This window comes from Guillardia theta, assembly GCF_000315625.1.
Source record: "Guillardia theta CCMP2712 unplaced genomic scaffold GUITHscaffold_48, whole genome shotgun sequence".
In the NCBI taxonomy this organism is placed as follows: domain Eukaryota; class Cryptophyceae; order Pyrenomonadales; family Geminigeraceae; genus Guillardia; species Guillardia theta.
In genome coordinates, this window is record NW_005434626.1 from 109,645 (window position 1) to 120,435 (window position 10,791).

The following is a 10,791-nucleotide window of genomic DNA, read 5'->3' on the forward strand; positions in this document are numbered from 1 at the left end:
TCTCTCTCTCTCTCTCTCTCTCTCTCTCTCTCTCTCACTCTCTCTCTCTCACACTCTCTCTCTCTCTCTTCTCTCTCTCTCTCTCTCTCTCTCTCTATCTCTCTCGCTGGGCGCTCTCTCTCTCTCTCTCTCTCTCTCTCTCTCTCTCTCTCTCTCTCTCTCTCTCTCTCTCTCTCTCTCTCTCTCTCTCTCTCTCTCTCTCTCTCTCTCTCTCTCTCTCTCTCGCCTCCCAATCTCGCCTCCCAATCTCGCCTCCCTCGTCTCTGCTCATGGTTCCCTTGCGTCAGCCGCCAGGCGCACCAAGTACGACGGTGTGATCGAGCTGGACGGGCATCGCTGGGCTCTCGTCAACCTCGAGGCTCCGATACACAAGTGAGAGAGGGAGGCAGACGTGAAGGGGAAGAGAGAGCGGGAGGGGGCGGGGGCGGGGGGTGAAGGAGGAAATGGAGAAGGAGGGGGAAGGGAGAGGGGAGAAGCTGCCAATGAGCCAAGGAAGGGGAGGATGATGGCTCCTGCAGATGGACTCGGCTCGTTAAGATGCTCCTGGTGTCTGTCAAGAAATCTCAAGTGGTAAACCTCCCTCCTCCTTCCCTGCGGCTCCTCCAATTGTTCACCCCACCATTCCATGGTTGTATCTCATCCCTTGTCTCACTTCCCTGCAGGCTGTCCTGACCGAGCGACTGCAAGGCTTCGTCCTCGCGCGGTCGATGTCGCATCCCACACAGGAACCAGTGGGGTATGTCGGGGAGAGGGAGGAGGGAGAGAGGAGGAGGAGGATAGGCTGACCGGAGGGACAGAACGGACGCGAGCATTGGATTCTTCATTGGCAGCAGCGGCGACTCAAGCTCAGGAGCGGAGGATCAGCAGCAGACTAATGGTCGCAAGGACAGCTTAGCGTCTGAAATCGAGGAGGAAGACTTCCACAACCTGCTGGCTCCTTGCACGCACCTGGGAGGAGTGGGAGGGAGGGGGATGAGCTGGACGGAGGTGCAGCGATGGATGGGAGAAGCGGCGGCAGAGGAAGTGCTGGAGAGAACGACAGACCTCGAGGACACCATCTGCGAGCTTGGTGAGTGAATGGGGGAGGAGGGGGGCAGGCGGGTGAGGGAGGTAGGGAGATGTTGGCTGAGGAAAAGCAGCGAGAGAAGACGAGGAGTGAGGTGGATGGATGGCAGGAGGACGGAGCAAGAGACTCAGCGAGCATGTGGATGCAGCAGGAGAGGAGAAGCTCGAGCTCGTCCGCTTACACGCCAGGATGGAGCTGCAAGTCCAGCTGCTACAGCGATCAGCGAAGAAACTAAAGGCTGTTTTCAACGCGCGGCCGGTGAGATGGAGGAGAGGAGAGGAGGAGTGAGCTATGCGCAAGGAAAAGAGTTGTGGAAGTTAGGAGCAAGAGAAGGATGATAGAGCAGAAGCAGATTGATGGAAAGAAGTCAGAGCGAGGAGGAGACGTGACTGGCTTGCAGGAGAAGATGGAAGAGGAGAGTGAGAATACGGCTCCCTCCTCCTCTGACAAGACTCTTCAAGCCTACTTGACGTCAGTGAGATCTGAGATGGCAACGCAGCCTGACTAGGATGACAGGAAGAACGGAGATCTCATCTCCTACATCTAAACCTTCTGCCATTCCCTCTCCCTCTTTTCTCGTCCTACTCTACTCCCCTTCTCGTTCTCCCTTCCATCCTCCCTCTCCCTCTTATCCCACACTCCTCCCTTTCCCTCCACTCGTTGAAATGTTCAGGTCTTATTCAATAAACGTGTCGCATCCGACCCCTTCTCCTCTCTCGTCATGCCCTTTACGGCCGCCAGCATCATCCCTAGCAGAGCGGCGCCAACGAGGGTGCGACGCAGGAGCAAGGAGGCGGAGGCGGAGGAGGAGGAAAGAGAGAAGAGAAACTCGTCGAAGCTGCGGGGCGTCAGGCAATCAAGAAACGCTACAAGGAGATCAGGCTGACCGGAGGAAGGAGTAAGGCTCACAGTCCAGCAGCTCTCCAGCAGACGAAATGTCGAGGTGAATTTCATCGATCAAACTCTCTGCATCTGAAGTCAGGCAGGACAACATGGACCTCCTCTCTCCCTCCCCCTCTCCTACCAAGTGACTCGAACTTTGCTTCTGCCCGCAGGTGACCTACGATGACGATCTTGATGGAAGAGCCGTAGAAGTCGTCAGGGAAGGAGTGGAGGAGGTGGGGCTCCACCGTCATGCTCGTGTTTGCGAATTGCGGGTTCCCTGCCAAGAGTAAGCAGAGAGGAGATGAAAGAGGGAGAGGGGAGATCAGAGGAGATCAGAGGAGATCAGAGGAGGAGGGGCTACATCCAACCGACGTCACCATCTTGTAAGGACCAACGCCGTCAACCGTCGCCCATCCGAAGTAAATGCCTGTTTCAAAGGAGCGAGGCAGTTGCTTCAGCGCGTCGTGCGGCAGGTTGGCTGCCATGGCGTCAGGATGGAGGAGGAGAGTAGAAGCGAACCTGTGGGGATGCCGAGCACTTTGCTTCCTCTCCCAAACCCTTTCACTACTTCTCCGCTCATCCTCACCGGAGCTTCCAGCGCCCTGGGCTCTCGCATCTATCGAGCATCGCGGTGAGGCCAATGGAGTGATGAGAGACGAGGAGGAACGAAACCAAGATAGGAGGCGAGAAAGTGAAGAATCAAGGGATTCATGGAGGGCGGGACCTACAGACGGGCAGGGGGGAAGGAAACCGAAGGAAACCGAAGGGATTGTGGGGGAGGAGGACATGGGAGGAGGATCGAGCAACTCTACCGCAACCGCCGGCATGGCGAAGCAGGGCAGGGATGAGGCGCTCAGAGCAGCCCGCCTCAGTACAATCCGAAGCCCTGACTACCTGCTGACTACCCGGGGGCCCCCGGGCCCCGGCCACACCGTCACCGTGACTGGCACGGTGTGACACACTGGCACCACCCCAACTTCCCCCTAGCTGCCATGTCAGCCGGCCAGCGCCCGGCCGCCCCGGCTGCCGGGTGCGTGACGGCCCGGTGTCAGTCATGGCCCAGTGGCGGGCTCAGCCCCCGGACACGCCCGGCCGACTCTGTTACCGTACTCGTCGCCGTAGTACCGTACTTACCGTACCAGTACGCCGGCTACCGTTACTCGTACTACGGTACGTACTACGGTACTACCGGCGGTACTCAGTATTACTCGTAGGCTACGGTACTCAGTGACTGCTGCTCGTACGCCTGCCCCTGTACTATGATGGTACTCATCACGTGATTCGTAGCACGGTACCGGTACTGTTCATGGTTACTCGTACGGCTACTACCGGGTACTATTTTTCACTGTGACTGTGCATGTTTGCATTCCACATCATCATTCTCATACTCGCATGTGTCGCCCGTAGTAGTCGCTCGGACGGGTCTTGCACCCGTACGTCTGGCTCCTGCCCTTCCGTGTCAGTGGGATGCCACTGTCAAGACCAAACTGAGCTACATGGTTCGCTTCTCAGCCCATGCAACATCTACGTGAGGAGCATCGTGACCCGCAGATGCACGGAAGGCGTCCTGAGCGAGAGGGACTCTTGCTCGCCCTCCAACTCTACATCATCCCCGAGTCAACATCCACGCCTGGCATGTTCATGTTGAGGAGGAGGATGCGGCACTGACCTCCCGTGCTGAGAGCGGGCGCTCATGCAGCCGTCGATGCTTTCAAGGCTCGACTTTAGATCCTTGTGATGGCGCGTTCGAGCTCGCTGCTTCCATGCGTAGTCAGCAGCTAGAAGACAGGAGGAAGATGAGGGTGACCTGACTGGCATTAGCTGAGAGGTCAAGGAAAGATTCTCTGCAGACGATTGTCACAGAACTTTAGGCACACAAAGAGCTGCTCGTCTTCCTGTTTGACTGGCTGGGATAGTGCTTGCGAGCATGACGCGAACCGCTGGCCTCCTGTTCAGGGTTGTTATCAATGATTGCAGGGCTGCATCCCCTCCAGCAGCTCTCGCCGATGCCTCTGACCGTGGAGCTGTTGACGAGGTCTGAGTTCGAGGCGATGTTGGCTGTGTTGCACAGTCTTCCTTGGCAGTCGATCTTCCTCAGGCTGCGCGTGCCCTCTCCCTGTGCTGACAGCAGCTGTCTGCCCATGACGGGCTGTAGTTGCGTGAGGGAGGTGAAGAGGACAAGAGCGAAAACCTTGATGACGGCGAAGCGGCTGCAGGAGAGAGGCGCCACTCTACTCGAGCTGACGAGACATGAATGCACCTCCAGCAACCTGACATGGCGTTACCTCCCAGCTGGTGGCTCGCGGGCCTCGTTGATCTTCGTTGCAGCTTGTCGCTCCGCCGCCTTCACAGCCGCCTGCACACGCAGATCAAGAAACTAGGGTACATCCGTCCCTCAATGATGCTGGAGCTAGGTGAAGAAACTAGGTACATCCGTCCCTCAATGATGCTGGTGCTAGGCGAAGAAACTAGGTACACTTGTCCCTCAATGATGCTGGTGCTAGGTGAAGAAACTAGGTACACTTGACCCTCAATGATGCTGGAAGAATCCATGCACATCACCTTGGCTGTCGCTTCGATCCAGCTCGCCATGCGAGCGATTCAGTGAAGACCGTTAAAACACAGACAAGTGGGTCAATCTTTCAAACTTCCTTTCAAATTTTCAAAAATGAAGAAACCAAAATAAAATATGATTGACAAACCTAGTCAACTTATCACAGCAACTCAAAGCATCACAGAGCAAAGTAGTGCTTCCGAATCTCCTCCTCCTCCTCCTCCTCCTCCTCCTCCTCCTCCTCCTCCTCTGACTTTGTCGAGGAGCCTGAGGAGCCTGAAGCTTCGATCGATTTTTCGGACTCTTTGACGGTGGGCCTGCCCAGGCGGCTGATGACCGTTGCGGAGCTGGAGAGCAGGAAGGAATCGTATTGAGCAGGAGTGGGCAGCAAGGGAAGATATGGTCTTGTCTTACAGCCACGAGGGCAGCAAGAGAAGCTATGGTCTTGTCTTACAGCCACGAGGGCAGCAAGGGCTCTAACGGCAGCACGATTGGATGAACCTCGAGGAGGAGCAGGCAGCAGATCTAAGAAGATGAACGAGGGATGCTCACTCGTGCAAGAGGCAAGCCTCACCACCCCTGGTGGTTCCCCTCGACTATAAAAGAATCGTCAACAACTGCCGAATCGATAGTGTTTGTGTTATAACCTTCACATCTCTACTCTTCACCTCTACGTGATCCAGCCGAGGTGCCTTGAGCATGCGCTGTAGACGTCTGCAACCCAAAAAGCGTCGGGGGGTGACACGATTTGGTAGCGTTAAATGGTAGCGTTAAACCCTAAACCAGGTGTAGTGCTTTGTGAAGTTTCCTTCTGTTCCCCTCTCCCATTTGTTTTACTTTCTTGCTTCTGGATTACTGTATGTCGTAGCCTCCGGAGAGCTCGAGCGGCGTGGGCCTACTGGGGTACACTTGAGTCAGATACCTCGCGACAAAGAAACAGTTCAAGTGTCTCATCAGAGTCCCAGGCAACACCCGAAGGTGAGGTTGACCATCATGCCATGCTTTTATCAGGAGCAGCTTGCCATTCACCGTCCGAACCTAGAAGTCTACCTACACCTTAACCACCTTGCTTGGCTGCCGTACCTTCTTTGATCATTAGCTTACTGGACTCTACTACCTTGCTTGATTAGCTTGCTTGGTCAGCTGAGCCGCAAAGCGCTGATACAGGTCAACAGTCATGGTTGAGATGATCCACTGAGCCATTCTTCATTGATTGCTGCTGCATTCCTCTTCATGGCATATCGTTCACTGATCCATCTATTCCCGTATCGTGAGACAAGTCAAGGCCGCGCCAAGGCCCTACTACCTCTGGTGGCCCTCCTCCCTCCTCCTGCCCTCCCTTCCCCATCCAGGCCCTAGGCCTGCATCCAGGCGTCATCCAGCAAGGGCTCCCAGGGCCCCAACCAGCAGCCAACCCATGCTCGATGGTCTTCCCTAGGCTCCGTCCTCGATGTTCTCGTGCTCTAGCTTGCACGTGCTCCTTGTCTTTCCTTCCTCTGACTTGCTCCTTGTTCTCGTTTCTAGTTTTTTTCCCACGCCCGTATCCTTTGCTCCTGCTTGTTTCTTGCGCCGTATATGTTCGATCAACCTCCTCCCAACTGTTGATCTATTTCTCGTTCCTCTCTCCTCTCCATCTCTTTCAATCTCTCTTCTCTGCTTTCCTTTACCATCTCCTCTCTTTGCTGCTCCGTCCCTCCTTGCTCTTGTTTTCTTCAAGCCCGCGGTCCGCTGTCTTGTACAGCTCCGTCTCAAAGAATAAAAAACCGTACAAATCATAATGACAGACATAGATTCAGAGGAATGGAGGTTGAGAGAGCGAGCGAGTTTGTTTGACCTCTGCAGGCAGATGCTTCTCTTCCGCCTCTCGTTATGCTTGATGATGCTAGCAACTCGAGCAACTTCCCATCTGCTCGGAGACACGTGCACTGTGAGGCTTCACCTCTCTCGTTTCTCATCCCTTCTGTCTTTTCCTCTCTCTTTGCATCTCACTTAGATTCAGATTGCTGGCAACGGAGCCACTGGTTATGCCGATGGAGCTGCAGGGGCTGCGAGTTTTTCGGGGCCCTCAGGCATCTCAACGTGGGCCAACGGTAGGGGTGAGGCCGAAGCCCCACGCCTGAGAGAGCAGCAGGGAACTCCATCCTTGTGGTCGACACTGGAAACAACGTGGTCAGGCTGCTCGCCAGCGCACAGGTGAATCAGGCGAGCCGCTGCCGAACCTCTGAAACCTGCTGGGAGGTCTCGACGATCGCCGGGAACGGGAGGCAGGGCGTCGCAGACGGTCAGGCGACATCGGCTGAGTTCAAGTCACCTCAGTGAGTGCCTTGTGCCTTGCTCATGCTGCTTGCACAGCTCTCCCAGCGACGTGGCCACCAAGACTGATTTCAACACGGGCATGGTGACGGCGCTGGTAAGCGACACCAACAACAAGAAGATCAGGTTCCTCTACGTGGGTCAAGAACAGGTCGGGAGGTCTGCCAAGCTTGAGCCCTCCTCTGATGTCCCTGACTGTGTTGGTCATCAAGCTTTGTCCAGACTTCCATGCAACAGCCGTCAGGTGGTTTGTGTCTTGTTATCCCATCGTGACAGACCTCGCATCTCTCAGCTCTTGCGCTGGCCCCGAACCAGGCGACTCTCATCGTTTCTGACCTTGAGCTCCATCAACTCCTGACCTTCAACATGGCTGATGGCAAGACTTCGAAGTTCGTGGGAAACGGACAACGAGGATATCAAGACGGCGCAACAGCATCGTTCAACGGCCCGAGAGGACTGACTTTCTCGCCCGATGGAACCTACGTATGCTCTCCTGCTCTCACGCCCATGACCAGCACCTGCTGCAGATTCTTGTGGCTGACACAGGCAACCATGTCGTGAGGAAAATTGACGTGGGCTCAGCCATGACCTCCACCCTCGCTGGGGCAGCGGGGATGGCGGGATACCAGGACGGGATGGGAGTGGATGCGAGGTGAGAGGGAAAGGAGGGAGGAGGAAGTTGACGCGCGCAGGTTTCAATCTCCCTACGGCATCACCATCGACTCTGTCGGGCAGTTCGCGTATGTCTCAGAGACCGACGGGAACAGGATCAGGTGCCTGTGACAGGCGGGGGCCTTGAAGCCTCTGACGCCTGCCAAGGATGATCGACCTTGCAACAAACGTCGTGTCCTCCATCAGCGGAAGCAGCCTCGGCCTTGCAGGCTCCCAAGACGGAGAAGGATACACAGCGCGATTCAGCGGTGGAAGCGTCATGACGACGTGACAATCAGCTGAGGAGGATGTGACTGGGGAGCTGCAGGTCCCAAGGGGGTGACGCTCATGAACGATCAAGTGCTGCTGGTGTCAGACTCGAACAACAACCGAATCCGAGCGGTTGCGACCAAGGTGATAAAAGCTCAAGCGATCCGAGCTGACTTCTCTCATATGGTGCCAACAGGATAACATAAAGATCGATCTTTGTGTATCATCGACTACCACTCAGAATGCGTATGCTTGAGTCCCATCCTCTCTTTTTGTCTCCTAACTCAACCGAATAGGACCGCGACTGCCAACGAGTTGAACCTTGATGCTCGCGTAAGTGTAACAAGCCTCCTGAGTATGATTCTGCTTCTTGCGTGGACGTGTTAGATTTAGATAGATTTACAAACATGCTGCCAGAAACAACTGATGCTCGCCTGATAGTAGAAGCTACTTTCCCCATATCAAATGAGCTTCTTCACCTAAGTTCACCTCTTCTCACTCTCCGAGTCAGTCAAGTGACATCGGTCAAGGACACTCGAGAACAGCTAAGCGCCTTCAGGCGGCCCGAGACCGACCGTAGGCTGAAGGAGACATGGTGAGGAAAACACGCACACAATTCGCAACGACAAGAGCTGCGCAAACACACAACTTCCCTTGGCACAGTACCGTCATCAGCGCAGCCCTGCATCAGTCTGTCCGCTGCCCTACCAGGTGGACATGTCCGTTCTCCGGCGCCGGGAGGTTGGCAGAGCTACCAATTGCCGCCCGCTTTGTGGCGGCAGCGGACGTCTCGACTGACAGTGGTCAGTCGGCTGCCTCCGGGTATCGCGTCTAAGGGATTTATTCCTCCTGCATGTTGTTGCTTGATTGCTTGTCCCTTCGGCTGCTTGTCTGCACGGCTTCGCGCTTGGGCTGGCGGTGCCGCGTCTGGGTGCCAGCAGTGCTGGTTCTTTTCGGGCTTGTGTTTTGTGTGTGATTGTGCAGCTTCTCGCTGTGCGCTGTGTGCCAGGAGGTTTAGCTTGATCCTGCTTTGTTTTGCTTGAGGCACTTTTTACCTTCTGCCAGTAAATCCAATACCGATGGGGGAAACACGTCGAGTGGCGCCGACGATCGGCGCGGAGCTGGCGAAGCGTCTCCGTCCCTCACTGTGACGTCGGGTGCCTCCATTCGTCACTTTGACCTCTCTGTCCACCTGGCGCTTGAGAAATACCACCGCTGGCCTTCCTCGCAGTACCTCGCCGCGCATCCCGACCTGCTAGAGTTTGCGAGGTTCAAGCGGGAGCTTCCGCATAGTCGGGGAGGGGACGAGTTCACGCCCTCTGAGGGTCTACACCCCGCTGTTTACTATACGGCTATCGCTCGCTTCCTCGCTTGGTACTCTGACCAGCCGATGTCACGGACGCTGCTCTCTCCTCATAGCCTGGACGTTCACTGCTCGAGATCTCTCCGTGCCCAGAAGCATCCTCTGGCGACCTTCTTCGTTGAGGCGCACGACTTCGTTCATAATGCTGGAGCGATCCTCTACCGTCGTGTCAAGGCTCCTGCACCAGCTGCAGATGGCGCGGCGATCCCACCTGCCCCGGCTGCTGTGCCTGATGACGCAGGACGCCCCCCGGCATCTGTACTCGTCTCATGAGCACTTCATTCCTCCGCCTGCGCAGCGAAATGTGACCCCTCTTGTCATGCGCGTCTTCCCTCGCCATGTGCATGCTCGCGCTGCGCTGACCGATCAGCAGCGTCTCGGATATCCTCACCTTGCACAGCCGCAGGACACACTCGCTCAAGTCGCAGGATAGGGTCTTGCAGTCTACCATCTTCGCTCATTTTCCTGAGCGAGACCTGAGCCACTCTCCGATGCGAGTCTCGAGCTACTACCCCCTCAAGGCCTTCCCGCACCGCTATGCTCAGATGCTCGACTGCTATCTCCATGGCATGCCGATCTGCCAGTGTCCGACGGAATGTGATGGATGTCAGCGCGAGCTCGATCCCTCCGTTGCTGCACATCATCTCCAGACCTGCAAACGCCGATCCTCCAAGCTTCCCACGGCGCATGTCTACCTTCTGCCAGTAAATCCATTATCTTACAACCTTACTCGTACGATTCGGTCGATGCTGAACGAAGCTGGTCTTCAGAGCGTCATCGATACAGTGGGGGATCCTCGCTCTCGACGGCAGGTACCCTCCCATCCTCATGGCCGCAAGATGAAGGGCGATATCCACATCCCTGGAATCCGCGATCGAGGGTCCGAGCAGTACGAGGGCTTGATGGCGGACGTGACGTTGGTCCACTGTGACCCTTACATTGGAAGCTCTGCCGACCTGACCAAGTGGGGGGAGGTCAACCTCGACGCCCTCCATGTTGCAGCGTCTGAGAAGATTCGCAAACATCGCGCTGCATATGCTATGACTACTCCTCCTCGAGCGTTCATCCCTCTTGCCATCTCGACGGACGGTACCCTGCATCCTGACACCCTCCGCTTCATCTGGTATCTCGCGGACATCATTGCTCAGCGCTCAATGCCTCTTGAGGATGCGGCGTTTGGTCGGCACTTCGTGCCTGATGACGGACCTGCTGCTGAGGTCTTGGCTCGCAAACGCGCCGCCACCTATCAGCGCCTCACCATGCAGCTGACGCTGGAGGCGCTCTTGTCTGGTGCGAGGCGCATGACGCCCTTGCGGTCACGCCGGTCCTTGGGCATTGCCGCGGCGTGCGGCCGCCGTCACGGGCGGCTACCGCTGACTCGGCTACCGCTGACTCGGAGGCTAGCGAGGAGGACTACCTCGAGCGGTACCGTGTTCCTGTGTCCAGCCTCCCTCCGTCCGCTGCCCCAGGCGGACCCCCGGGCAACGCCGGCTCCTTGTCGGCGGCTGCCCTTTCTCCTTCCGCGGCCGCCCGCTTTGTGCCGGCAGCGGACGTCTCGACTGACAGTGGTCAGTCGGCTGCCTCCGGGTATCGCGTGAAGGTAAAAAGTGCCTCAAGCAAAACAAAGCAGGATCAAGCTAAACCTCCTGGCACACAGCGCACAGCGAGGAGCGGCACAATCACACACAA

At 56.5% G+C, this 10,791-nt stretch overlaps 4 protein-coding genes across 4 annotated transcripts in view; 2 read left to right on the forward strand and 2 right to left on the reverse strand.

Moving 5' to 3' along the window:
- The window catches only part of GUITHDRAFT_140682 (hypothetical protein), a gene marked incomplete at both ends in the record, with an annotated part of 5,376 nt that extends 3,763 nt beyond the window's left edge, over nt 1-1,613 (forward strand). Inside the window, 7 exons of the mRNA XM_005830017.1 lie at nt 295-372; nt 519-570; nt 663-736; nt 798-1,069; nt 1,218-1,324; nt 1,467-1,541; nt 1,575-1,613. Of these exons, the coding sequence (XP_005830074.1) occupies nt 295-372; nt 519-570; nt 663-736; nt 798-1,069; nt 1,218-1,324; nt 1,467-1,541; nt 1,575-1,613 (697 nt within the window). The remainder of the gene's footprint in view (nt 1-294; nt 373-518; nt 571-662; nt 737-797; nt 1,070-1,217; nt 1,325-1,466; nt 1,542-1,574) is intronic.
- A 330-nt stretch (nt 1,614-1,943) lies between these two features.
- Nucleotides 1,944-2,567, reverse strand: GUITHDRAFT_73331 (hypothetical protein; the record flags this gene model as incomplete). Its single annotated transcript, XM_005830018.1, has 4 exons — nt 1,944-2,032; nt 2,091-2,228; nt 2,313-2,429; nt 2,471-2,567. The coding sequence occupies 4 exons, from the start codon at nt 2,565-2,567 to the stop codon at nt 1,944-1,946; spliced, it is 441 nt and encodes a 146-aa protein (XP_005830075.1).
- Nucleotides 2,568-3,818: 1,251 nt separating this feature from the next.
- GUITHDRAFT_110821 (hypothetical protein) lies at nt 3,819-4,543 on the reverse strand (the record flags this gene model as incomplete). The annotated part of the gene is made up of 4 exons (XM_005830019.1): nt 3,819-4,100; nt 4,143-4,191; nt 4,237-4,307; nt 4,376-4,543. 4 exons carry the CDS (start codon nt 4,541-4,543, stop codon nt 3,819-3,821), a joined length of 570 nt encoding a protein of 189 aa, XP_005830076.1.
- A 1,804-nt stretch (nt 4,544-6,347) lies between these two features.
- GUITHDRAFT_153351 (hypothetical protein) lies at nt 6,348-8,197 on the forward strand. Its single transcript, XM_005830020.1, has 13 exons — nt 6,348-6,432; nt 6,505-6,595; nt 6,637-6,698; nt 6,744-6,811; nt 6,858-6,977; nt 7,031-7,062; nt 7,111-7,301; nt 7,346-7,470; nt 7,511-7,591; nt 7,638-7,738; nt 7,798-7,883; nt 7,936-7,985; nt 8,036-8,197. The coding sequence occupies exons 1-13, from the start codon at nt 6,352-6,354 to the stop codon at nt 8,124-8,126; spliced, it is 1,179 nt and encodes a 392-aa protein (XP_005830077.1). The 5' UTR covers nt 6,348-6,351; the 3' UTR covers nt 8,127-8,197.
- The last annotated feature ends 2,594 nt before the right edge of the window (nt 8,198-10,791 follow it).

What these genes read in the sequence shown, in the direction of transcription:
- GUITHDRAFT_153351 (XM_005830020.1), top strand. Translation starts at nt 6,352, where the DNA reads ATGCTTCTCTTCCGCCTCTCGTTATGCTTGATGATGCTAGCAACTCGA. An exon ending in CATCTCAACGTGGGCCAACG is followed by an intron (nt 6,596 to 6,636) that starts GTAGGGGTGAGG and finishes AGAGAGCAGCAG; the next exon opens with GGAACTCCATCCTTGTGGTC. An exon ending in GGTCAAGAACAGGTCGGGAG is followed by an intron (nt 6,978 to 7,030) that starts GTCTGCCAAGCT and finishes TTGGTCATCAAG; the next exon opens with CTTTGTCCAGACTTCCATGC.